Consider the following 24,108-nt stretch of genomic DNA (forward strand, 5'->3'; position numbering starts at 1 on the left):
CTTCAATAATCTGTCATCTTGAGCTAGGACATATAGTCTACAATGATCCAGCTGTGAAACTGTAATGATCAGGAATTAGCAAATATGCAAGTACAAAACGAAACAGGCACAAGCTTTGTCATCATGGCACCAGGCCAACAGTAACAAGACTTAGCTACCTTCTGTAGCTCACTAGGGCATACACCTTGGTGTTGACCCATTTCAACACAATACTCTCCCATCCGAAGGCTGCACACCTTTCTGCATTAGAACATGTGTTTGTCTGCTATGTGAGATAGCTTCAGTCTACAGATCACAAAAATGTAAGACCACATCCTCACTGGGAGGTAATCCAGCCTCATTGTCACTCTGTGAAAGAAGTTAAGGGCTACTATTTGACCCAACTGTCACATGGGTTTCAATTGTGGTTTCACTGGAGTCATAAATAAATGTGCTCCAAAATAATACCTTTGCCCTTCCTCCTCAAGTGTGCAATTGTGAGATGTCACATGAAGTATGGACTTGCTTGCTCACTTGCAGATTGGGAGGCAGCATTTGAGTTAGTTCAACACAGTTGAGCTGTAGCCTGTTCCTATATAGGCTACATGTAGGTATACACTCGAAGGTGTGGTTGTGTCATCAAAATGTAAATACTTTCCTACAAATATGCGATGCAGTCCCTCATATTTAGACAGAACATGAGATAATCTACGATCAGAATTTTTCACAACCCCAATGACTCCCTAGCAATGTTTCCGTGCAGTAGCCTATTTTGCTGGACCCAGCACCCGCAGGTGCGAAGGATGCAGATCGCCCTTTGGTTACAATTGTAGTCTGATACTAGGATGCGCGCATTATTATTATTATTTAGCCCTGACTGGGTTGCTCAGCAAGCATAATTACGTTAATTGAGGATAGGAACGTATCTTTGCCGAACTTCACATCGCTACGTACCGGAGTACTGTGTCGGATCATACCGTCCTTAACTAAACAATTCAAAAAAGCTCTTCCCATCACTAGTAAGCACACAATGCGGCTAAATTACGTATTTCGTCCTCTTGTACCACTGATGTAACGCAGAAACACACAAATAGTCAATATAAATGATCAACCCTGGTGAATAAAATGTATAGATGTATAATGACGTGCACGTCATCAGTCTGTCCAAGAACGGATCACGCGCTGTCAGTTTTCTGACAGTCTGCGGTATCCTCGCAAAATCGATTTCATACACTCATATGACAGCTTGTACATTTAGCAATAATTTTCTCGTTATGTCACAGTAATTTATTTAGTTTTGGTTGCACAATACGCCGTAGGTTAAGAAACCACTCTTCACAAAATGTTCGCTCATCATGTCAAATCACTTCGTTTATGTACATAGCTACCAGTAATCTCCACAAATAACTTGAAGGCATTCTGTTTCTCTTTCACTCTCTTGCATCACCGGTTTTGCTTCTTTTTTCTTTTATTATACCATACAAACAACTTCCACTGTTTCTTAGCTCAAATTGCATCACATACTGACGACAATTAAAGCGTCCACCCAATATTCTACACAAATCAACGTTTTCCCAAAATGTTTGTGTAAGCACTCTAAACTAATGTGAATCATTCGAATATGCAGATTAAAAACCTAAAATTACAACAGCTAATTTTTTCCCCTCGATGTATAATTCAGTGTTCGTTCACTGCTTCAAATGTTAAGACGCACAATCAATGCCCACCTCACATACCAAGCTGTTCTTCACATTGCCGCCACGGCGCAGGTGTTACACGGGTGATATTTTGGGTTAACAAACAGAAAAAGAATCATAGCTTCATTGATGAAGATACGGGTTGCACAGCGTGTCCAGAATTGCGGCGAAATTACTCCGTCCGTTCACAGTCAATGCACGGATCCACTAATTTTAACACGAATATATCAGTCCAGTGGTCGCTGTTCAGTGTCATCCCACCCAGATGTTATTAAAAAGTAAAAGAATCTGTACAGTCTGTCCTGCCCTGATGCTCGAACAGCACGCAGTTCAGAACAGGTCATGCGCAGCCTCACACGAGGGGGTCTAGCAGCACAATGACAGAGCTGGCAGGTTTGGTGCAATTACGTATATATGTTTTACATCAATGCACAGAACCGGGGACGCTATGCTTAGAAGAAATCACGCTGCTTAACCTCGGTATAAAGACGACAGGAAGTCACTTGACCAGATGCGCAGCTCTGCAGCTGACAATACCCGTACTTGATTCCCGCGGTTGCGTAAACAACCAAAGAGATTTTTATGGTCAGCGAAACTCTTTTGCCATCCTGTTCCATTCATTCTTCTACTGCCATCTATGCTGGAGGTGTGAATGACACTGTATGCTGCATCATTGAGTGCAATAAGGGCCTGACGCAAAACGGAACGCAGTCAGCAAATGCACAGGGGACAAATGGTAATTTAATATCATCATAACTGCCAAAACAACTAACAACCCAAATTTGTAATCTTTCTTCCGTTCGCGCTTTCACTTTGCCCTTTGTAGCAGGATAATGGGTAAATTAGGGCGTAGTAACTAAGCGTGATGTATTGTCAGGCATATTCTACCAAACTGACTGAGCACACATTTTCTGTCCGGTTAGCTGTAAATCCACGTTTCACGTTGTATAAGATTAACGCCGAAACTGTTCAGTTAGTTGGGAAGTTTTCGAACGTAGCTTTGATGAATAAACGTTAGCAATGAGGCGTAGTGAACTATAGCTTTCTACATATTTTCTCTTTAGTCACAACTAATAAATGCTAGATATCAAACTAATTTCGAAACAAAAATGATAACGGTAATTTTATACCTAGTCTGCAATCATAAAGCATCCACATTTCCAGTTGTCCATATTAAAACTGCCTGAGGAGAAAATTCTTGCAGGTGTGTTACTTGGCTCTGCTACTGGTTTGTGTTAGAACAGTTATTGGCAGATATTGCTATGGTTTTGAAAAACAGCACACCTAGGGTAAGTCTGAGTAAACCAGTAACTGACAATTGTATTAATTGTTATCCATTGTTGTCTTTGTCAGTCTAAGTTCTTATCTCTATACACACCTATTATAATTAATTTAAGGTCTTTAACCTCATAATATTCTGAAGATCCTGAAACACAGTATCACCACAATCCAGTCATACTATAAACAATACAAACCATCACCCCTGTGTCACTCCATCACACCTCTTAATACATACATTCAAATTACATTTTATTAGAACACTCATATTCATTGAGTGTTCCTTCTTCAAAGTAAACACAAGACCACATTGCAAACAGAAAACTTATTATACAACCAATTGTTTTATTGAACGCAATAAATTCTCAGAATATCTCACAATGTGCAACAAAAATAATGCTACAGCACACCACATAACTTCAAATACACACTTAATTTTGAAATACACTGTCAATTACATCTAATTTTTTTTTTCAATTTTCAGCAATAACTCTAACTTACGTTCAACTTACATTACAGCTTGTACACATCACAATTTCACATGGTCTTACCCACATCATACAAACACTCTGCTTCACACTTCATTCTCCTCTTCAGACAACCCAAGCAAATCTATATCACCATCCTCCCTCATCTCACCATCTCCCACTCCCCACTCTCTCACATACATTTTCACACACACCCTCCAACTCTCCTCCCTCTAAACTACTTCCCCCATACTCTCTGCCCCTTCTTCACCCTCCATTACCATGACAGACATTGTTGTCTCATTATCTAAACCAAACTTTACTTTGTTCAGCTTCAATAGTCCTTCAGCAATCTTGTCTGTGTCAAAGCATCCTTCAGCACAATCCACTAACCCAGGCAACACCATTTCGGCCAACCACACCACTGTTATATCTTCATCTCTCTGTTCTGTTGATCAACTCCCTTCTGTTACAACCTTAACTTTGCTCACTTTTTAGTGCTTCTCACACTGCATGCACACCGCCTGCCAATTTACCTCCAAAATATCATGCCAAATTGCACACAAAGATCTAATGTCTGCCTGAATTATTTCATCCACTTATTTATCCTCTCGATTTGGTTGCACACAAAATCCTTAGTCCCACTTAACTCCACTATTGACTCTTTGGTTGTTGTCCAAACACTCCCTTTCTGAAAAACAGCCTCACGGAAACATTTCTTAAATTATGGGAACACCACACCTGCAATTCCTGATCACCCCAATCTGTTAACTATTGCTATTATCTGCTATTATATACAAATTTTTTCCAGATATTTCCTACTGGTGCTCCCAAATACCACTGTCATCTGTAAAATACACATCACCCACAAAAACATTAGTTCCATACTTCACTCCCCTCACTATATTCATCTCAACTGCCCATTCATTTCTTCCATTTCAAACATTAACAAAAATATACACAACGCTGCATTTGCATGAAATGCACAATAATGAATAAAGTTCTCATTTTAAACATGCAATTCCGTATGATCACTACACAGTAAGACAATCATAACTCATGTCAGATTTTCTGTATTTACATGGTAAAAGGTTTGGTGAATGGCGAGCTAATCGAAATGCAGTGGCCATGTGGATGCACACTTTTGATGGTCTTGCATTCAAAATTGGTCCGTTTATCTTAAGATTTGAGATGCGCTGCGTTGTCCATCACTATCGTGCAAGCTCACTTCCTGTGCAGACCACATGGCGACAGTAACCAATCGCTTTGTTGCTATTGCTGAATGACCGCTGGTGTCGCTTCTCGCTGGTGTAATTAGTGTTTCTCAATCCTACTCCTGGAGCCGCCCTGTCCTGCATATCTTCTCACTATCTTTGCTCCAAACACACCTGATTGAAATGAATAACATGCTCTTGATTAAATCAGGTGTGCTCAGCTAATCAAAAGTGCCACTGATGAGTTCAGTCAGGTAGGTAGGGCAGGGAAAGATGGAAAACGTACAGAGCAGGGGGGCAGGGCAGGAGCAGGATTGAGAATCAGTGTAACTATTTCATTTTGGAACTTTCTCATATCATCTAAACTCTTAATTCATATCATTATTGCTTAATCTATGTAATCGATAATCATTTTGGTATCGTTCAAAGAGATTGCTGGTGGAGGGGTGGAGGTCAAAAGCATTGAGTTTCAAAAAGACCAAGATGCTCTGTATTATCAGTTCTATCAGTACTGTGCTAACAGTTCCTGTTTTCTAAACCCCATCAATGGTTTTTTTTTCCTCCAGCTTGCGGATATAAAGTGTAAAACCTACGGCACAGTGGTCAGAAAGACCCGTCGATTCAAGCATGCTACAATATATAGGCTACAGAAATGATACGTAGTACCGCCATTGGTTTATCTTCCCGTTATTTAGCCTATACTCTGGAGCACTAAATCATCAAAGCTTCGCCGACAACCATAGATAACTACTCGCATACTGAAAGAAACGATTTTTTTCCCGGTAAAAACAGCCGCATCGATATAGACGCGACGCACACGTCTGATCCCAGGTCCTGAAAACTGAAACGCATCCGTTTAGTGGCGGAAACAATTTTGGGAGAGGTTGCCAATAAGAATCCTGCAGCCGCATGCTAACCGGATGTTTATGACAGAAGGACTATTCGTCGTCGAGAAAGGCCAGAGATAAACTTAATGATAGAAGACTACTGCAACATCGTCAACTCGGTAGTAAGAGTTTAAGGTAAGGGTTGCTTACTGCCTAACTTCCATGTTTTCCCCCCTCGGCTTCTAACGTTATCTGATTGTAACGCTTCCCCGTTATTAACTAGTTAGCTGAAGAATATATTGTCTAGTTAGTGTTCTGCGCAGTGATATAGAACACTATATACAAATATAGTGCACACGATTTTGATAAGATGCGCTGGCTAGGCAACTGATGAACTGATGATGTGTTAGAAATGTTAGCTGCAGTTCGCACCTGGTGCAGCTGCCCGGCATTGAGTTCCAGAGACTGGATGTGTATATTAATGCAGCTGGCTTACTTTAGCAACCTAGTTGGCTGGTTAGCTATCTGTCAGATCTGACCGCCTTCATCTAGCGTCTTTCAAGATATATCAGTTGATAGCTATTTTGAGACATAGACTCAATGAATAAGAGCTAACAGCAGCCACGCCCGTCTAATCTGTGTTATAATTTGACAAATCCCTGGTTTGCTGACGTGAAATTTCAGACCGCTGTTTTTTTGCGACGGTATAGTTCCTTCTGCTAGTAGCGATACAATGGATTTCCATTTCCCCAGACCGAAGAAATGATGTCATCCCTCCTGTAGCGTACTTGATGCCATCCGACCTGCAAATTTGTTTTCCTTTTAATAATTGATTCAGAAACAACATCTTGTTAGTTAGCCAGTTAATTATGAAGGACATTATCTTAACCACTCCTCAGCCTTGTTTTTCGTTAGAGATATAGATAAACAAAAGCTTTATTAATCCCCATGAGGAAAAAAAAAATAAGTTTAAGATACAGCACTAAAGTAAAAAACTCGCAACAAAGTAACAATAGAACCAAGGCTAAAAATACTACATAATGCACAAGGACACAGAAACAATGAGCACGAGACTAAAAATACAATACAGTAGGCCTACCGACACACTAATGCATAATAAGAGATTAGATCAGATCAACAGGAGTGTACAACTGATATTGAACAAAGGGAAAAATGTTTTTTTTTAGTTATTTGACTGAATACTAACAGAAAGATGTGCATAGTTAAAATACATGTACAAGTGAAACAAATGATCAGCATTGCCGTTGCTGGTATTTGTAAATATAAGTAGGACAAAGTACATTTAATATAGAGTAGTCCAATTATAATACTACAAAATGCTGTATTATGGTGTTCTTAGAGGCTTTCAAAAATAATGAATTCATCATGTCCTCATCCATCAATCCTTGTTTTAAACACATCAGAGCACTTTGATAAATGCTATTGATAAACTTTGATAAAGTCTATTGGTATTGTGATTTAATGCATAAGTGGTTAATTTGCCTTAGTATCTAGTTATCAGAAATGTTTGATTTAAGCAAAAAGTGATAATGCAGCAGTGTGGCTCACTATTTACCACACTGAAGTCCCTTTAGTAGATTAAGTAATCCCTATTTCATCAGCCAACTAACTATCTTTCAGATCATTTCCTGTAGCTCCAACAACAATTCTGCAGCTGCACTTCAGTCTTTCTCCTACACACACCGACTAAATCAGGTTACTACCTTGCCGATGATGTCTAACATAACATCATGTGACATTTTGGCTGCTCTCTTGAAAAATTAATGGTTGCACGCTATGTTGTCTCACAAAAAAAAAGAATCAATATTCAATAAAAAAAAAGAGAAGGAAGAAGGGGAGGAGTCCGGGCCTCGCTGCAATGGGAACGTGGATTCAAAGTACCCCGACCTCCCTACCCAAAGCTAAAACCAAACAAACTAAAATAAACACCTGGAAAAAAAAAAAACTGCTAGCCAGCCTAAAAAGTACCAGTATGTTACAATGCATTTTTACAAGCACTACATGTAGCACGTAGACTGGACAGGAGCAGAGCCGAGTCAAGTGCTTATAATCAAATCAGAGAGCGGGTCTGAGAAAGTACCAGAACCAGCAAACGCAGTGCAATAACATCTATAACAAGCGCAAAATCTAGTCAACCTCTACGTTTCTTGATTCGTGGTTCTTGAGCGAGTATAAGGGTTGATCTGAAAATTTATTTCACACATACATTCCTGTGGTAATGTTATCATGGAGGTCCATCTTAGTAACTGCTTTTGGCCCATGGTTACTGTAGCTACGGTTACTGCAGAAAAAGGAAGTACAGTCTATTATCAGTGAGGTTGAATGGGGCTTGAGTGTGGGTGTAACCATGTCTGTTAAGAAAAAAACAACATGTGTGAGTATCAGCACAACTTGCTATGCAGATAAGAGAGGCACGAATGGACTGTGTAGCATAGTGTAGTGTATGGCTCAGTGTAGCTCGGTGTAGTATATGGCTGTATTTGTAATGGATTTACATTTTTCTGTGCATGTTATTGTAGATTGCTCCTTACCCTTGCCTATTTGAGTAGGCCTTGCTGCCTTGTGACACCCCCCCTGTTTTGTTCAAGTGATCCACAGAAGTGGTTGATAGGCCTGCACCTCAGGAATGACAACTTTTCTCATCTACATTTTTACTTTCAGTTGTCATTTAGCAGATTCTTTTATCCAGAGCAACTTACAAACAGCAAGTCTAACGTGCAGCTAATGAATTGGCATGAAAGGAAGTACATGTCAGGTAGAACTGACAGCTTTTGAACATGCATAACATTTTATGGTGATAGCTAGTGCGTGCAGGCTCTGATGCGTTAGTGCAATGCAAGGTACACTATGGTAAGACTACAGCATACATAAGAAAAAAGCTACAATGTACTCTCTAGTAAAACCTCTCAGAAGGGGAAGGAGAGTTGGTGCTTTGGTAGGGGAGGGTGGTGAACAGTACTCAGGCAGAGGAATGCTTGTGTTCCCTTATGTGAAAATGCAGTTTGGAACATACTTAATTTCTAATGTAAGAGCAGAAACCTGTACCTCACAGAAGATTTACTTATTTGCCAGATTCTTAGAAGATTCAAATGTGGGTGAAGAGTTTTGATCAGCCTGATCGTGCATGAAAAGAATTTACCACGTCCTTGTTTCACTTCTGGTTGTATAAACAACAGCCTTTTGAAAAAGCTGATGTAATCTTGTGCTGGAATGAAAACATTTCCTTGTTTTGGGACAGGAGGCACCTGAGCGCCTGAGACTACTTTGTCGCGGACTGCTGCAGAGTAGCAGGCCATGGCTTCCGAGCTCCTCGTTGACCTTCGGGAAGACCCTGCGGCGGAGGAGACCCCAGCCAGTCCCCTCGATCAGCTGGAGGACGAGCAGTGGCTCCCAGATGAAATGAGCCTGAGCAAGTCTGGTAATCAGTCAGCCAATGGAGTTCATTTCCCGGCTCGTATCTGAGCGTTTCGCTTCGGTGTGAGAATGCTATGGGGAGATCAGTACTGTCTCACCTCCTCTTCCTGCCCACTTGAGTAGGACAGATGTCTCACCATGATAGCTAAAATGGCCTGTTTTTTCTGCAGTTTCACCTTGAAATGTTCAAAAGGTGTCATTCAATTTAACAACCCCACCACTGAGATGTAATATATAGTGCCCTCTGTATTATATGTTATGTATTATATATAGTACACATATTGGATATTTCTTTTCATCTAATCATGTTTTTTGTTATACATTAATTTTAATTGCATTGCACAGAGAGTGAAAAGTCAGATTGTTCACAAATAATGAATTTTATTCCAGACAATGAAAGGGTCACATTTCTTCACACCCATGTTGGTAGTAGTTTGTAAATCTTCCTCTGCCGTAATTAGACTGAGAAGGTGCTTCATGTAGCGTTATGAGTTTCATGATGTTCTGGAACTTGTTTGTTTGACAGTTCCACATGGTAAAATTGATCAGGTCTTTCAAATCTTTTGGTTTTCATTTGTGAGCTGCTTCATTGATTGATCAAATTTATTGACCTGGAGGTGACTAACAGGTGATTCCACCCCATTTTGACTGATCTGAATACTACAGATAGGAAATTATAATTTTAATTTTAATATTTATGCCAAACAGTCTGAACTGCAGCAATCATGACACATTTAGACAACTCTACATGTCATTCCTAATTCTGTGCTAAAATGAAAAAAGCAAAACTTTCATTGTGTCATATATACCTTGAGCAAATCTGCTACTGAATGACAATGTAATAACAGAGAATGGGCCTTTCCACTAAGAGACATAAGGCAGGATTAATTGAAAACTGGAAAACCAAATTGAAAATCTAAAATGCACACAAGTGTGTGGTACTGTGTCTGTACTAGGGATGTGCATCTCCATCACTGAGGCCAATGCGATACACATCTTGATGCATTGCCAATGATCCTATACATAAAAGATACATATGAAGCAACTTCTAACGTGATACGATATGATTCACCCCTATTGTGATACAGTGCGATTCGACACGATTTGATTCAACACAATGTGATTCAACGCGATACAGTGCGATGCAAAAGAATATGATGCTATGCAATTCAGTATGGTACAGATAGTTTGATTTTATTTCTTTAGTTCTTCTTAAGCAGACAGCAAATCATAAATTAACTAAAAAAGTGCCAACTACTTCACATATTTTTTTCTGTAGTACTGCAACTCAGTAAGCATCTCATTTATTGTCCGTCTCTTGAAAAATCCTACGTGTCGCCAAAAATTTGAATTGTAGCAATTCGGTGGAACGTGTAGCGCTTCCTCCTCCATGATGATCTGTGACTCGCCCGGACACGCCTTCAACTTGTGTGAGATGTGGCCGAGAGACTTGACGAGAATTGGCCACTTGACAGCAGTGGAGATGAGAGAGCACGCTTGAGAAACAGTTTAGAGAGGAGGAATCAATCTAAATATAAAATTACTGGTCACAAATTATTGGTCACATTTCTAAATAATGAAGGCATAGGGCCTCTACTAATAATTATATATAAATAAATTGGATTTTACTGATGCAAAGATGTTAGAAACGATGCATCCCGAGTTCATCCCAAATTGTATCCGGTGCACACCTTTTTAATCGGGGCAATCGCAATGTGAACTTTTATGCCGGTGCACCGATGCTAAATGGGTAAACCTTACCATCCCTAGTCTGTACTGAGGTAGCTGCTTAATTGTGTCTAATACAGGAGTAAATTCTGCTCTCAGTTCAGCCCTGTATTCAGACAGGTGCAGACAAAACATGTTGCTGGAAGTGGAATGTTTAGGCCATAAGCACTACACACTGTGTTCAGGTAGATAAACCAGAGGCATGTATGATAACCCCTTAGACCACTGACCCACTCCCCAACTTTGACACTCACAGAAACAGACATCGCCAAACACCTGAAGGAAGAGTTGCACTTAAGCTGGGATGACCCGTACTACGACATCGCCCGGCATCAGATCGTCGAGGTGGCAGGTAAAGCCTTTGTCATCACCATGCAATGGAGTTTTTGCATCACTTGAGATTTTTTGCAGATTTGACCAACTGCTGGACCTCTTGTGCGCAGAGAGATTGAGATTGATCTTGAGCTCAAAGAGATTGAGCTGTGAACTGTTTCTTGTTGTCTCTGTATCTGAACAGATATTGATTGATTTAGCTGCAGAGTCACCCCAGTGCATAAAGGCCAAGTGTCATAAACAAGGGAGGAGTTAGCACAGTGGTTGTCCAACAGCTGACAATATTCTTTATTCTCAGCGGTGGTTGTCCATATAGAAGTCTTGACTTAAATCCCTGGTTGTTTCATATTAATGTGGGATTGAGTTTTGGATTGAGTTCACCCCAGTTCAACCCAAAGACAGCATTTTGTTTCAGATCCCCCACAGAAGGGGATCTCCCCAAGTTGCTCAGCTGAGGAGCCTGTTCTGAGCCATACATCCCAGGTCCAAGTTTGAGTCTGGGCTGTGTTTTTATTGGACAATGAGCGGGAGTCTGCAGCGAGAGAACATAAGTAGCTTTGTTCTGTCAGGGCAGGGTGGGACGTGCTGACGAGAGTCCGCTCGTCACACCACTCTACAGCACTCTGGAGCAATTTATCATGTCCTTGTGAGTTGGTGAGACGACGTCAGCGGGCTGTCTTCTTGTAGTGTGAAGAACAGCCATTGGCAGTATGCAAGTGTTTTGGCGGACGCTGTCTGTGTGAATGACTACTAAAGGTGAAGCCCATCCCACCAGAAACTGACTGGGGGTAGAAACACAGTACATACAGTCAGGATGTGATTAGACCAGACCTTTATTCTAGGCCTAAATGGATGATCACAGAATCACTGCTGCTGACCAAACTGTAAGTTGGATGAGCGTAGGGCGGGTGATTTTAGATTTTTTTTTAATTCTAACTACGTTGGATAGTTTTCCAGGCAAGTAAATATGTGCGTTCATGTCATTACCCCACCCCAGGCATATAGTGCTGTTGGTGGTGCTGTGACTGTATATTTCACATTTGGAAATTTTGTAAAACACACTGACAGCATCCTCTCTGGAGCCATTGGTTGGAGTGTCCCGCAATTTGGTCAACATCTTTGCACAAGAAGATGTTGCCCCTCCTCACAGACAGACGTGCCACACTGCATGTGAAATACACCCATGCCTGCATCTGGGTGGAGTGGGGTTACACCCACTGCATTTATATTTACCTTGTTTATTAGGTTAGCAAGTGCCATTATCCAGGACTGTTTACTTGGCTGATAATTTCCTTATTATCCATTTATGCTGCAGGATATGTACTGAGATGACTGAGGTTATTTGAGGTTACTGAGGGGCTCAGTGCCTGAGAGCAGTGCCGCTCCCTGGGGTCAAACCTTTAGTGTCCAACTTCCTAACCACCCTAGCTGTTCATCTGTGGTTAGGCCATAATTGAAACCGTAGACTGTGCATTCGTTATAATCTCTTTTGTTGACACGTTGCTTGTCTCTCTCTGGCGTCTAGGTGATGATAACTATGGAAGGAAAGTGATTGTGTTCAGCGCCTGTCGGATGCCCCCATACCACGAGCTGGACCACCACAAGCTGCTGATGTGGGTGTCTGCCTCCCAGATCCCAAATGCCTTTTTCACTTGTGTCCCAGGCAGAATTCTGATATACTAAGCACTCCATGTTTGTCTGATCTAGTTTTTTCTGTTTGGCAGTTTTTATTCTTATAGTAAAGTACTCCTAGTGTCATTGCATATGTGAGATATGCCCATGTTGATAGCCAAAGAAGACTCATCGTAATGCTCAATATAAATAAATTAGGCAGTGACATATTTGTACTGTATTTAAGTATTAAAATTACCTTAAATTTGAGGGAAGTCCTAGAAATATGTGATACCCTTTCAATTTTGGAAAAAAATGATTTGATATTGTCCTTAATCCATCAATCTTATTATTTAAATTATTACTTATTATTATGATATTTATGATTTTTTTTAAATATATCAATAATTTGTGTATTATTCAGGCACTTTGTAGTTGGATTTAGCATGAAGTATACATCTTATCATTGGACTCTCACATTAAGCATAACTTAAGACCTGATATGTCTCTGCCTTGTCAGGTATCTGAAACACACCCTGGACCAGTATGTGGAGAGTGACTATACCCTGATCTACTTCCACCACGGCCTCACCAGCAAGAACAAGCCCTCGCTCAGCTGGCTCAGAGACGCCTACAGGGAGTTTGACAGAAAGTGAGTCTGCGCTGCCTTTTGTGGTGTCCTATCAGTGAATGAATGCTCTGAAGATTGTAACAAGTATCACCTTCTACATACATAAGATATGTGCATACAACTAAAACTACTTTTACTAGAGGTCTGCAACAGCATTAGCTGGAGCTAGGATTCTATGGCTGTACTGGTAAGATCTGCAGAGTGTGCAGTGTTCCTGAATCATGGTCTCCTATTTATTTATTTATTTATTTTTTTTTTTGAAAAGTGGCCCTGAATAGCCTTAAACCAAACCTAAATAATGTAGACAGAAGGGATTCTTTTCAGTTAAAATGAATCCAAGCATAATAAATGGGCATCACTTTTACCCCTGAGTATCTTTGTAATTAATGTAGAACTTTTTGTTTTACTGCAGCTTGCCGCAGTGAGATATCACTGGTAGTTTAAAATGAGGGAAACATTTTTAACCATGCACAGTATTTAGAAAGAGTGTTAAACTGTACTCCCTCCCCTTTATGTGACCCTCTTGGATTTGCCAGTCACGCATTAGGCTTTACCCCCTAGCCTGACAGCTCACACGGTGCCTTAGTGAACTGAGACAAGGAAACCCTGTGTACCAATCCCTTACCTCGGCAGAACAATACTAACCAGGTCACCACTGGCTGATGTCATGGCTGGGCTCAAAACCAGGCTGTAAGGCTCAGACTTCCGACTGAGCCGCTCGGACAGCTCGACCACGTACTACAGCAGTGGATTACTTTCCACCATGTCTGAAGCAGTCATTAGCATTGTGCAGCATTCCTACCACTGAAGTGGACTTATCTTCTCACAGGTATAAGAAGAATATCAAGGCCCTGTACATTGTGCACCCCACCATGTTCATCAGGACTCTGCTCATCCTTTTCAAGCCACTCATCAGGTGAACAGCGCAGTGCTACAGGCAGATCTCAGCTGTGGAGTGTGTTTATCTGTGCATTAGAGTATAGTGAAATAAATGAATTCTTTCATGAGGTTAAATCATTCTGTGATGTTGGAAGTGAAGATTCTATCCTCTTTTGTTACTTGCAGACAGATATTGATTGATTGGTGTGATCATAAAACAAGTTTATCGAGTGAAATGTATATGACAGATTGTTGACCATTCACAGGTCATAATTATAAAAATCTCTATTTTTTTTCCCCCTCAGTTTTAAGTTTGGGCGAAAGATCAATTACATCAACTACCTGAGTGAGCTGGAGGACATTGTGAAGTGTGACCAGCTGGTAATTCCGACCAGAGTCCGAGCGTAAGGACCCTGCCCCACTGACACATTCAGAAGCCTAATTTATACTGTCCTTACAAACTGCACATTGAATGTGCTTAAACAAATTTGTTGAAAGTATCAGTCAATTTACAACCAGTTGTTAAATAAAAAAGCTGTAATTCCACTCTAATACAAAGCTTGAGTATTGTCTGTAAATATATTTATTAATAGACCAAATACATTTTTCCCAAATGCAATTAAACATTTCATGGCCTTGATTTATGTACAGGGATACAGCTGGGCAGATCTTGTTTATGATGTCTAGTCATTCAAACATACCCATGGTTTTAGACTGCTCATATATTCATGCTCAGAATGGCCAAATGTGTCACTTGAGCAAATCGGAGGCATTGGATAGAGTGCATTCTGGATAGGAAGACCCGTAGTCCATACACGCAGCAACTGAATCCGTACATGCAGCAACTGAATTGTGCATTTTCATGTTAGGACCTGTAGTTCAATATAGAATACAGGTCACATATCGCTCTGGTGGAGAATGTATAGCTAATCAAATGCATGTCATACCAAATCTCTCACACCTCATTTCACTCGTAAGCGATAACATCAGAAAGCGATGCTGGAATTTGAAATGCAGGTACGAAAAGCCGCTGAGATTGACTCTGATCATTTATGTTGCCGTGTAAGCAGAGTTTCCACTCTCTTCCCTGTCTCCGTAGCTACGATGAGAAGATTAAAGCCTCGCTGAAGGTCTCCACTCAGGTGCCTGCGTCCCCCCCTCCTCTGCTTCCCCACCAGCAGTTTGGAGTCCCTCTGTCTCTGTAGGTATCTGCGCATGTCTCTACACTTGCATGCGTTCCCAGTGTTTCCTTAAGTCCTCTGTCAACCCTGCTTTTTCATCTTACCAGAGAAAATTTGTGTGTTTATATGTGTCAGATCCAAGTTTGAAATGAAGTCTCAGTGTGCAGATCATCTTCTGTATTATTATATTATACTGCTGTTGTATGTCTGTGTTGGCTTATAAATTGCTTGTAGCTTTACATTGTATTTTAAAGTCCTAACTTAAATCTCCATGTACAGTAAAGACCTGCACTCACACAGCACTTACTTTCATTACCTCAGCTAACTTCTCCTGTGCTCTGTATTTGAATACAGGATAATTTTGTATTCAAAAATGTAGTGCCAAGCTGGGAGAGAATAATACATGTTTTCCAACGCATTTAAAAGCAGATCGAGTGGGTCCAGAGCATGTGTATGTTTTTCTGCTTATAAGTTTATATTTAGACTGTAACATTACAAGCTTCAGATAAATTGCAGCTGCACATCTGCATTTGTAGGCCACATTTCTATAATTTGTGTTTGAAGTTTTACAAAACTGTACGGAGACATTCTGTATACCTTACATTATTGCCATTTAGCAGATGCTTTCATCCAGAGCCATAGGTTACAGTTTATACACATTTATACAGCTGGATATTTATTGAGGCAATTGTGGGTTAAGTACCTTGCCCAACAGCAGTACCCCAGTGGGGAAATGAACCAGCAACCCTTCAGTTACAAGCTCTGCTCCTTACCACCACACCACACTGCTATGTCCCAGAACAAATTGATATGAATAAAATCATTCCATTTCTCTAACAGAAAGACAGTTTCTTTCATTAAAAAGCAAAGATTTGTGCTGTACAAGGGAAAACCATGCAGAACCCTGGTATGAATTGTTTGTACATACTGAATAACCACAATATTTATATAATTGGTCTGCTGCTTTTTGCTGACTCTTTTTTCATAATTTGACTGTTGGATGTGACAAAATTTTAGATTTCATTCTCTTCTGATGGAAAATATGCAGCCAAGTTACACGAACTAATTCAGGAAGCACTTTGTAATAATGCTCATACAGGTTGCATGAGGTAATGTGTCCCACAGTGTTAGTGTGAAGTGGCTCCGCTTTGACATGATTTCTACAGCGGACCAATTTTTTTTGTCATTTCTTCTACTGAGTTATAGGGAATACGTACTCAGAAAATGTGAGTAATTGATTGGATTTGGATGTGGGGCCTGCTTTTTGGAGATTGTGTACCACTTGTATGTGTTACATGTGGCGTTACTCTGTGTTTTTTTTCTGGGGAAAGGTTAAAAGAAAGAGATCCTGCGAAGGAGGCGGTTCCCCTAGTTATGCGAGAGACGATCAGCTACCTAACTGAACAAGGTGAGCTGTAAACCTGAGAACTTTTCATCACTGTTGTTGCTTTTGCCTCGGTATTCTTTAATGTTCAGAACCCATCCGAAATACTGATAAAAGCTTGCAAAGCTGGTATTGTTCTGTTAGTCTTATTTGCAGTTGTATACGTAAGGTTGTGGTAGTTGTCTCAGCTGATGGAGCATTGCCTTGAGTGTATCTGGTTTTCATTCCCGCTTTGGGCCACTGCACTGCCCTTCACTGTTCCCACACCCTTCTGGTCACCTTATCTCTACCTGCCCAAGTGATTCCTGGGACGCTATAATGACCTGAACCTCAGTGTCGTCTTTTAGTCTCAGTGGACATAGTCTCAGGCTGTGCTCACATTCATATTTAGCATCAAAGGGAGCTTTGATTGGTCTCTTTCTGTATATTTGCTTCAGATTCTTCTTTGAGGTAAATAGCTTTAATGTAAATCCTGTTTACAACTGACCACAATTGCATTAACCTCAAGTACAATAAATCAAGCACAAATGTTAGGTCTCTGGTGGTCAGTCATTATAGACTGTTGCCTATAGCTCTGCAGGAGCTGCTCTCTTTTTTACCTTCAGAGTTCTATGCAGACATCATGGTGGGCGTGCAGTATACTATAATTCAACTGACATATGTCTGTGGGGTTGTGAATTACTCAAAAAGGCTTTTCACACTGCACTTAGCCCAGGGCTAAAAGCATTCTTAGAACCTTCTTAGCCCCAGGCTAAGGGAGCTGTCAGCCCCATGATAAGGAAGCTTTCACACTGGCACAATCCTGACACATTCCAAAGTGGGCTAACCCCGACTTTAGCCTAGGGCTTGCTGGCCCTGCTCTGGAGCAGGGTTAGCCCCGAGTTTGTGGGGTTATCCCCTGAAAATCGACTAAACACGGGGCTAAAAGGTGCCAGTGTGAAACGGGGCTAAAGTAAACAATGGACTTTGCGTCACGTTTTTGTTGTCCAATCACACGACTTCTTCGTCACGTCATTACAGTACGTGCGTGCTTTATGTTTACGTTGTTACTACAACTAACCGAAACCGGCAACATTCAGGTGTTAAAGGTACCTAGCAAACTAGCTAACTTACAACAACAATATGTCCGGAAAAGACTTAAAAAGATCAAATTGGTCCCAGGCGGAAACGGTTTGTGGTTGGAAAAGTCTGTTCAAGACAAACTAGATGGAGCATGCCGCAACAGAAAGGTTTTCCACCATCTGTCAGTGAAGCTAGCCGAGGCAGGTTTCAATAGGACGCCGGAACAACTCAAACAAAAGCTCAAAAAATTAGGGTTTCAGCATCACTCTCACATAAAGCCCTGCTAATGGTGACATTTTAATGTTGCTGCTTGCTGTTAAAGAGTAGTCACGCATCATTCCAGAATGTAAACATTAGTTGCGTGCTCCAACGGACATTTAACCCAGGGCTAGTAGAAGTGCAGTGTGAATCGTATAGCCCTGGGCTTAGGTTAACCCTGGGTTTACAATGTGTGTGTGAAAAGGGGCTAAGTTATCCCAGGGTCAACTCTTAGCCCAGGGCTAAGGATATGCAGTGTGAAAAGCCTTAAAGATAAAGGAATGACACCTGATGGCGACCTTTGAAACTCGGGTCGTTTTAGGCCAACTCGCTCACTCGCTGGCCAGGAGAATGATTATTACAGCAGTAAAACATTCTGTCCTCCTTTGCACTAATGCTTCCTTGTTTCGTCAGGTCTGCAGACAGAGGGCATATTCCGGAGGTCCGCCAACGTGACCCTTGTCAAGAATATTCAACAAAAATATAACTCAGGTCAGGACACTGCCACAGAGGAAGACAATATTGCCTGTTGCTCTGAAAGTGTTTTTGTCATATACAAAGACAAAAGCTAAAATCTCATGAGATCATGTTCTCTTGAAGTTACAAACTCTCGATGTGATTAGATCCTATGTGACAATAAGTGGGCAGTTTGTATAGTTTTGCATTTATTGAGGCAGTTGCTTTTGTCAGTATTCCTAAGAAACAAGTTACTGGATTAGCTATTAAGGCTGTGACTCAGTCTGGCATGCTTGTTTATGGCCCCAGGGGAGGCGGTGAGCTTTGCGGAGATGGAGGATGTCCACCTCGCTGCCGTCATCCTCAAGACATTCCTGAGGGAGCTGCCTGAACCTCTCCTCACGTACCAGCTCTATAACGACATTGTCAACTTTCACAGTGAGTTTGCAGCAGCCTCCTGCCAACAGACACAGCATCTCTCCTGTACAGAAGACAGTATTCAAAAACAGCCTTCCCCTGCCTATACATGATCCACTTTGTATTCAATGAACTGACAGTTCATTGGCCTGAATATTTCATCACAAAGGGTGAAATGACAGGGAGTGACAGTCATGCGGTGACTGACTTTCCCAAGTTTTTATAGATTTGATGAGCATTAGTTGAGCAGTTACAGCGCACAGTAAAGAGATTTGTAAATGTAATTAACTCCCATAGTGTGTCACCAGTGAGATAATTGTTTTGTTATCATCAGATGTTGACAGCAGCTCCCAGGTCAGTGCTATCCGTGGCATGCTGCAGACGCTTCCAGAGGAGAACTACGCCTCGCTGAAGTTCCTCATTCAGTTCCTCGTGTTGGTACTGTATGAGCTTTTGTCCTCTTTTTCATGCATGCTGGGCATTTGTGTTCATCACAGATGTCAGTGTAACCTGTAGCAGGTGCAAAATGCACCTAGAAATCCATACTCATTTCAACCAACGAGCTTCTATCCTCACGGGAAATGAGTGATAAAACTGTATTTTGTATGTTTTTCCTTGATGGTGTATCTTAGATCAGTTGTTAAATACTACAGTGTTCCTGAGAACACAGTTGTTTGTCGCTAGAGTCCTGATACAATATGTGGACATTGTCCCTCAGAGTAATCTCTTATCATAAAGTGCATAACCATCATAAACAACATTACTGAGCTTCCTTTTTATAAAGCCGTAGGGTGTTCTCTCATGTCTTTACTGTTAAGTGCTTTTGTTGATGTTAAAAATATGCGACCACATTCTACTGCCTGTTTTACTGCCAAAAATATGCATGAGGCCTGTCTTTTCCCCATCTACAGGTGTCTGCACAGAGTGAGGTGAACAAGATGAACAACACCAACCTGGCGGTGGTGTTTGGGCCAAACCTGCTCTGGGGCCGAGATGCCGCCATGACGCTGAGCGCCATTGGGCCCATCAACAACTTCACCAGAGCCCTGCTGGACGAGCACAGCCAGGTCTTTGAGCCCTAACCAGCCCCCAGACCACCCACCAGCCTCTTATCCACTGTCACAAACCAAACTAGGAGCAGCTGGGGTAATGGCCCTCCAGGATTTTCCTTTGTCTTTTTAAAGGCTTATTGGGGCCATGAGTGAGCTTAACTTGAGTCTTTCAGACTTTCTTGTTGCCTCATGCCCCTAAGACAGAGGGGTGGGGTTAAAGGATTATTTGCATCTTGCAGTGAGTTAGCTGTCTAGCTAGGGAAACATTAAAGGTTTAAGAGGATGTTGCCCATACCACATAATATGAGGAGGCATGCGGCTAAAGGCTGTTGTACATTAAAAATATGAATGCAAGTGGTTTGTTCATGTTATCTGGTTAGCACAGAACATTCCTGCTTAGCTGATTGCTCAATAAACATGTTTGGCATATGACAAAAGCTTGATAGCTCAGTAACTTGGCTAGCTACATGTGTAAAGTTGCTGTCTGTAATGGCATGGTTTTTGTTTTGAGAGGGGATCGTAGTCAATTGTCGGTTCAGCTGACATGCACTATGATCACTGCTACTTGCCTTTGGTATCTGCTTTCTTGCTAGCAAGCTGTAATGGCTGCTGTTTACCTGTGTTGCTAACTTAGAACACTAGTATCTAACTATATAGGTATGTATCCTGACCAGTAACATTCAGTTCTGTTTCAAGTAACATTATTAAATGTTCTTTTTTATTTGATATTTGTATTCCACCTATCCCAAGTCTTAAAACCAAGGATAATTGTGGATGTGCACAATTAGCTAACTAGTGATTCTACATTTTGTTGATGCTGCAGATTTTACAAATTTTTTGCATTTGTATGTTTAATGAGCCTTAAAGAAAGGAAAAAAAAAAAACGCACAGCAAAATCTCGATCATGATAGTAAATTCCCAGCTTCCTCTCGGGTGTGTGGTGTCAGGGGCTGTGTCCTCCTTTTGGAAATCCAGAGAGTAAAAATATTGGGGCTTCCTGGTTTGGTGAGTTGCTAGTTCCAGGGTGTCAGGTGGAAAAGTGACTGTCTGGCCCTTTCCTCACACCACTCCTTGTCTGGCACTTAACTGCCTGTGCTTTGCCTTCTTTAGAAAAACGCTGTGTATGAAACCATGGTACATCATTCATTTGGTACTGTCAGAATCAAGACAATCAAAACCAGTCGTCCTCTGTCTTTGTGGATGGCACTGCTGTGGCAAAATTATTTTTATTACCGAAATGGTATAGTCCACAAGACTTCATGGAATTCTAACAATATGGAAAAATTACACATTCATTTATTTGCTTAACTGAAAGCCAGGTTGTAAAAAAATGTTCACTTTTTAACTGTCACAATTACATTGTTTGTTTATTAATAATTTAACATAGTAAAAAAGCTTGCTAATTAGGTATGGATTTGAGGTTTGCTGTTTCAGAGCAATCTGTAAATTTAAATCAGGATCAGATATCCTGAGTTGGGGGTACCAGTCATATACCACGTAAGTGGACCTTACAAAGCTTATTTTCACATTGATTTAATGTCCGTACAAACGCTTTGCCAGTGTCGTCTTACTTTCTCATGCAAACATAGATGCTTATTGAAGAAAACCCCAAGCTTTGACAGTATGGCATCATGCAAAACAAGAAGCCACTTAAAATATAGATTGATGGTTATGTTTTTTTCCTCAAAGATTTCTTTTAGTAAACTAATACTAGGTGTCTTTGTATTCAGTATTCAAACTTTCAACTACTTACAAGGTCTGGTATGTTTGTTTTTCGGTTGTATTATTTGTTATTTTCAAAAAAGTTGGATGTGTATGTTGTATGTCTCCAACAATTTTGTAAACTTTGAACCAACATAAAGAAGAAATCTATGAAAAAGGCACAAAAACAGTTAATTAGTTTCTGGATTTTATGCCATCCTTGATTTACCTGTTGAACTGCAGCACGGGTTGATATGACAATATAAATGTAATAGCATAAGTTTGAGGAACATGATATCAGACACTCTTCAAAATATCCATGCAGACATATCAGAGAGAAAAATCATTTCCTATTTATCATATTCAAATTACAAATTCAAATTATAAAAAAACAGCAGGTAAAAAAATCAGATAATCAGTAATCCTGGCCATGGCCTCTGTTAACTGGGCATGTGGCACACTTCTGGTTTGGCTCTCAGTTTAATGTTAGGCAAGACCAATGACATATACATTAATTAGATAGGCAGACCTGCTTCCAAACCGTCAGCACTCCAATATAGTATCGGAGGCTAAAAATATGTCCATATTGGAAAATTGGAAAACTGTAGGCTTCTATGAAAAAAAGGGTCAATCATAATGTTCTACATGCCCTGTCAAAGATTACTGGAACAAAAACTCATGCCTTGTCCTGTTCCATTTTAGGTGTTCAGTACCAACTAGGGGAGAATTATCCCAGTTCTTAAGAAACAAACATTAGTTCCAGCAGATATGGTTAAATAACAGACTGTCCACAACCAACCTGAAAATTACTGTCAGGTAAATCCTTCAGTTTCAGTACAGCTCTGCCATCTGCAGATTGTGGAGTAGTGTAATTATGTTCCCAAATCTTCAATATGAAGTAAACCAAATTCATAATTTTTTCATGTAACTAGAGATAATAAGCTTGCGCCCAGAGTTTCTCTGATTGTTTACATGAGTGTGAGATGAGAGGTTGAGTTCCTTCACTGTTCACATGTTTGGAATGTGTTGCAGTCAGTAGATTCCTTGTGAGGGTAATATTGACACCTTGACCCAAGACCCACTAACTAAAAGTCGATCAATGAGTAAACCGATAGCTGAGATATTTTGTAGTGCAAGTAAAATGATAGCTGAAATATTTTGTAGAGTTTTTCTATTCCATGTTGTTCTTGTCTTTTGCCAAGATGTCAGTTGATTCTGTGATATTTATATGAATTTGATATTGTCTGTTAACTACCAACATTTAAGATTTGTGCTGGAGAGAGGGTGTTAGTAATAGTCTTTTTCCTACTGTACTTGAAAGTACGCTTCTTCTTCTAAAAGTCAGTTTTCTTCAGTGTACCTGGACACCTCTCTACTCATGTCAGTGTTCTAGTAATGACTGCATATCAGTGGCTTACTAGAACTGCTGTAATTCCAAAGTGTCATGTGTGCCTTATTTCACTACATTGTAAGTGGATAAGCTGTCAACCCTTTTACTGGTCTGGTACCTTTGCAGTTGATCATGCCATTTTGTTACCTTTATTCCAGTGCTTATTTAATGCTTAAAGGTGGTGATATTGTTCATTCTTATGTGAGAAGTAATCAAACAGCTTCATCACAGCCTGGTAACAAAAATGTGCAAAAAATATTTCCAAGTCCAAGTTATTTTTATATTACTTGTGGTCAATAAAGTGTAATGTATTGTATAAGACATAATGCTTTGTTGCTATGTATGTATATTGTCAAACCACAAGACACAAGACCTGTCTTTTTGTATTATAAGGTGTGTCATTAGCATTTCATTATCTTGTAATACGTAATGCTGAGTTCTTATTCATAAAAATCATGTAATTCTAAAAGTCCTTAAAAACTGATTGTCTTATAAAATTATTAATATCAGATGTATTACTGATAACTACAGGCATAAACACTGACTCTGTCCATGGATGAATACTTACATGGATGACTTACTTCCATTACTTACATGGACTTAATCATAAAGTTACAAAAGAAGGTATAACCACAAATCATTTTACTGTCATCAAGCTTAAGTAATTAATGACAAGCTTGTTGGTTTGATCCCCTACTGGGGCACTGCTGCTGTACCCTTGGGCAATGTACTTAACCCACAGTTGCCTCAGTAAATATCCAGCTGTATAAATGGATAACATTGTTGGAAGGAAAAAAAAAAACTGTAAGCAATGTAAGTCGCTCTGGATAAGAGCATATGCTAAATGCTAATAATGTAATGACTTACAGTAATTTAGAATGTTTTCTTTCCCTTTTGCCACAATAAAGTATACACTGGGGTCATAGGAGACTTTATACAGCCTATTCATATACATACAAACATAAAACTGATTTGCACGCATAGCCTCATCGTCTTTGTGATTCTGCATTGTTTTCAATGCAGAGCTGGGTGATGACAAATGGAAGAAAACCACATTGTGATAAATCTTTTGGTCACATTTCACTTGGTTTTTTTATCACAAATTTAAAAATGGGTCATAACAGACAT

General features: G+C 40.3%; 1 protein-coding gene across 1 annotated transcript; it reads left to right on the plus strand.

The window, feature by feature from the left end:
- The first annotated feature begins 4,987 nt into the window (after window positions 1-4,987).
- Window positions 4,988-23,240, plus strand: LOC118788426 (rho GTPase-activating protein 1-like). Its single transcript, XM_036544421.1, has 13 exons — window positions 4,988-5,657; window positions 8,722-8,901; window positions 10,882-10,977; window positions 12,484-12,571; window positions 13,090-13,221; window positions 14,030-14,116; window positions 14,385-14,483; window positions 15,179-15,280; window positions 16,592-16,668; window positions 18,379-18,456; window positions 18,730-18,858; window positions 19,172-19,275; window positions 19,749-23,240. The coding sequence occupies exons 2-13, from the start codon at window positions 8,778-8,780 to the stop codon at window positions 19,917-19,919; spliced, it is 1,287 nt and encodes a 428-aa protein (XP_036400314.1). The 5' UTR covers window positions 4,988-5,657; window positions 8,722-8,777; the 3' UTR covers window positions 19,920-23,240.
- Window positions 23,241-24,108: the final 868 nt, after the last annotated feature.

This window comes from Megalops cyprinoides, chromosome 13 (assembly GCF_013368585.1).
Source record: "Megalops cyprinoides isolate fMegCyp1 chromosome 13, fMegCyp1.pri, whole genome shotgun sequence".
NCBI lineage: Eukaryota > Metazoa > Chordata > Actinopteri > Elopiformes > Megalopidae > Megalops > Megalops cyprinoides.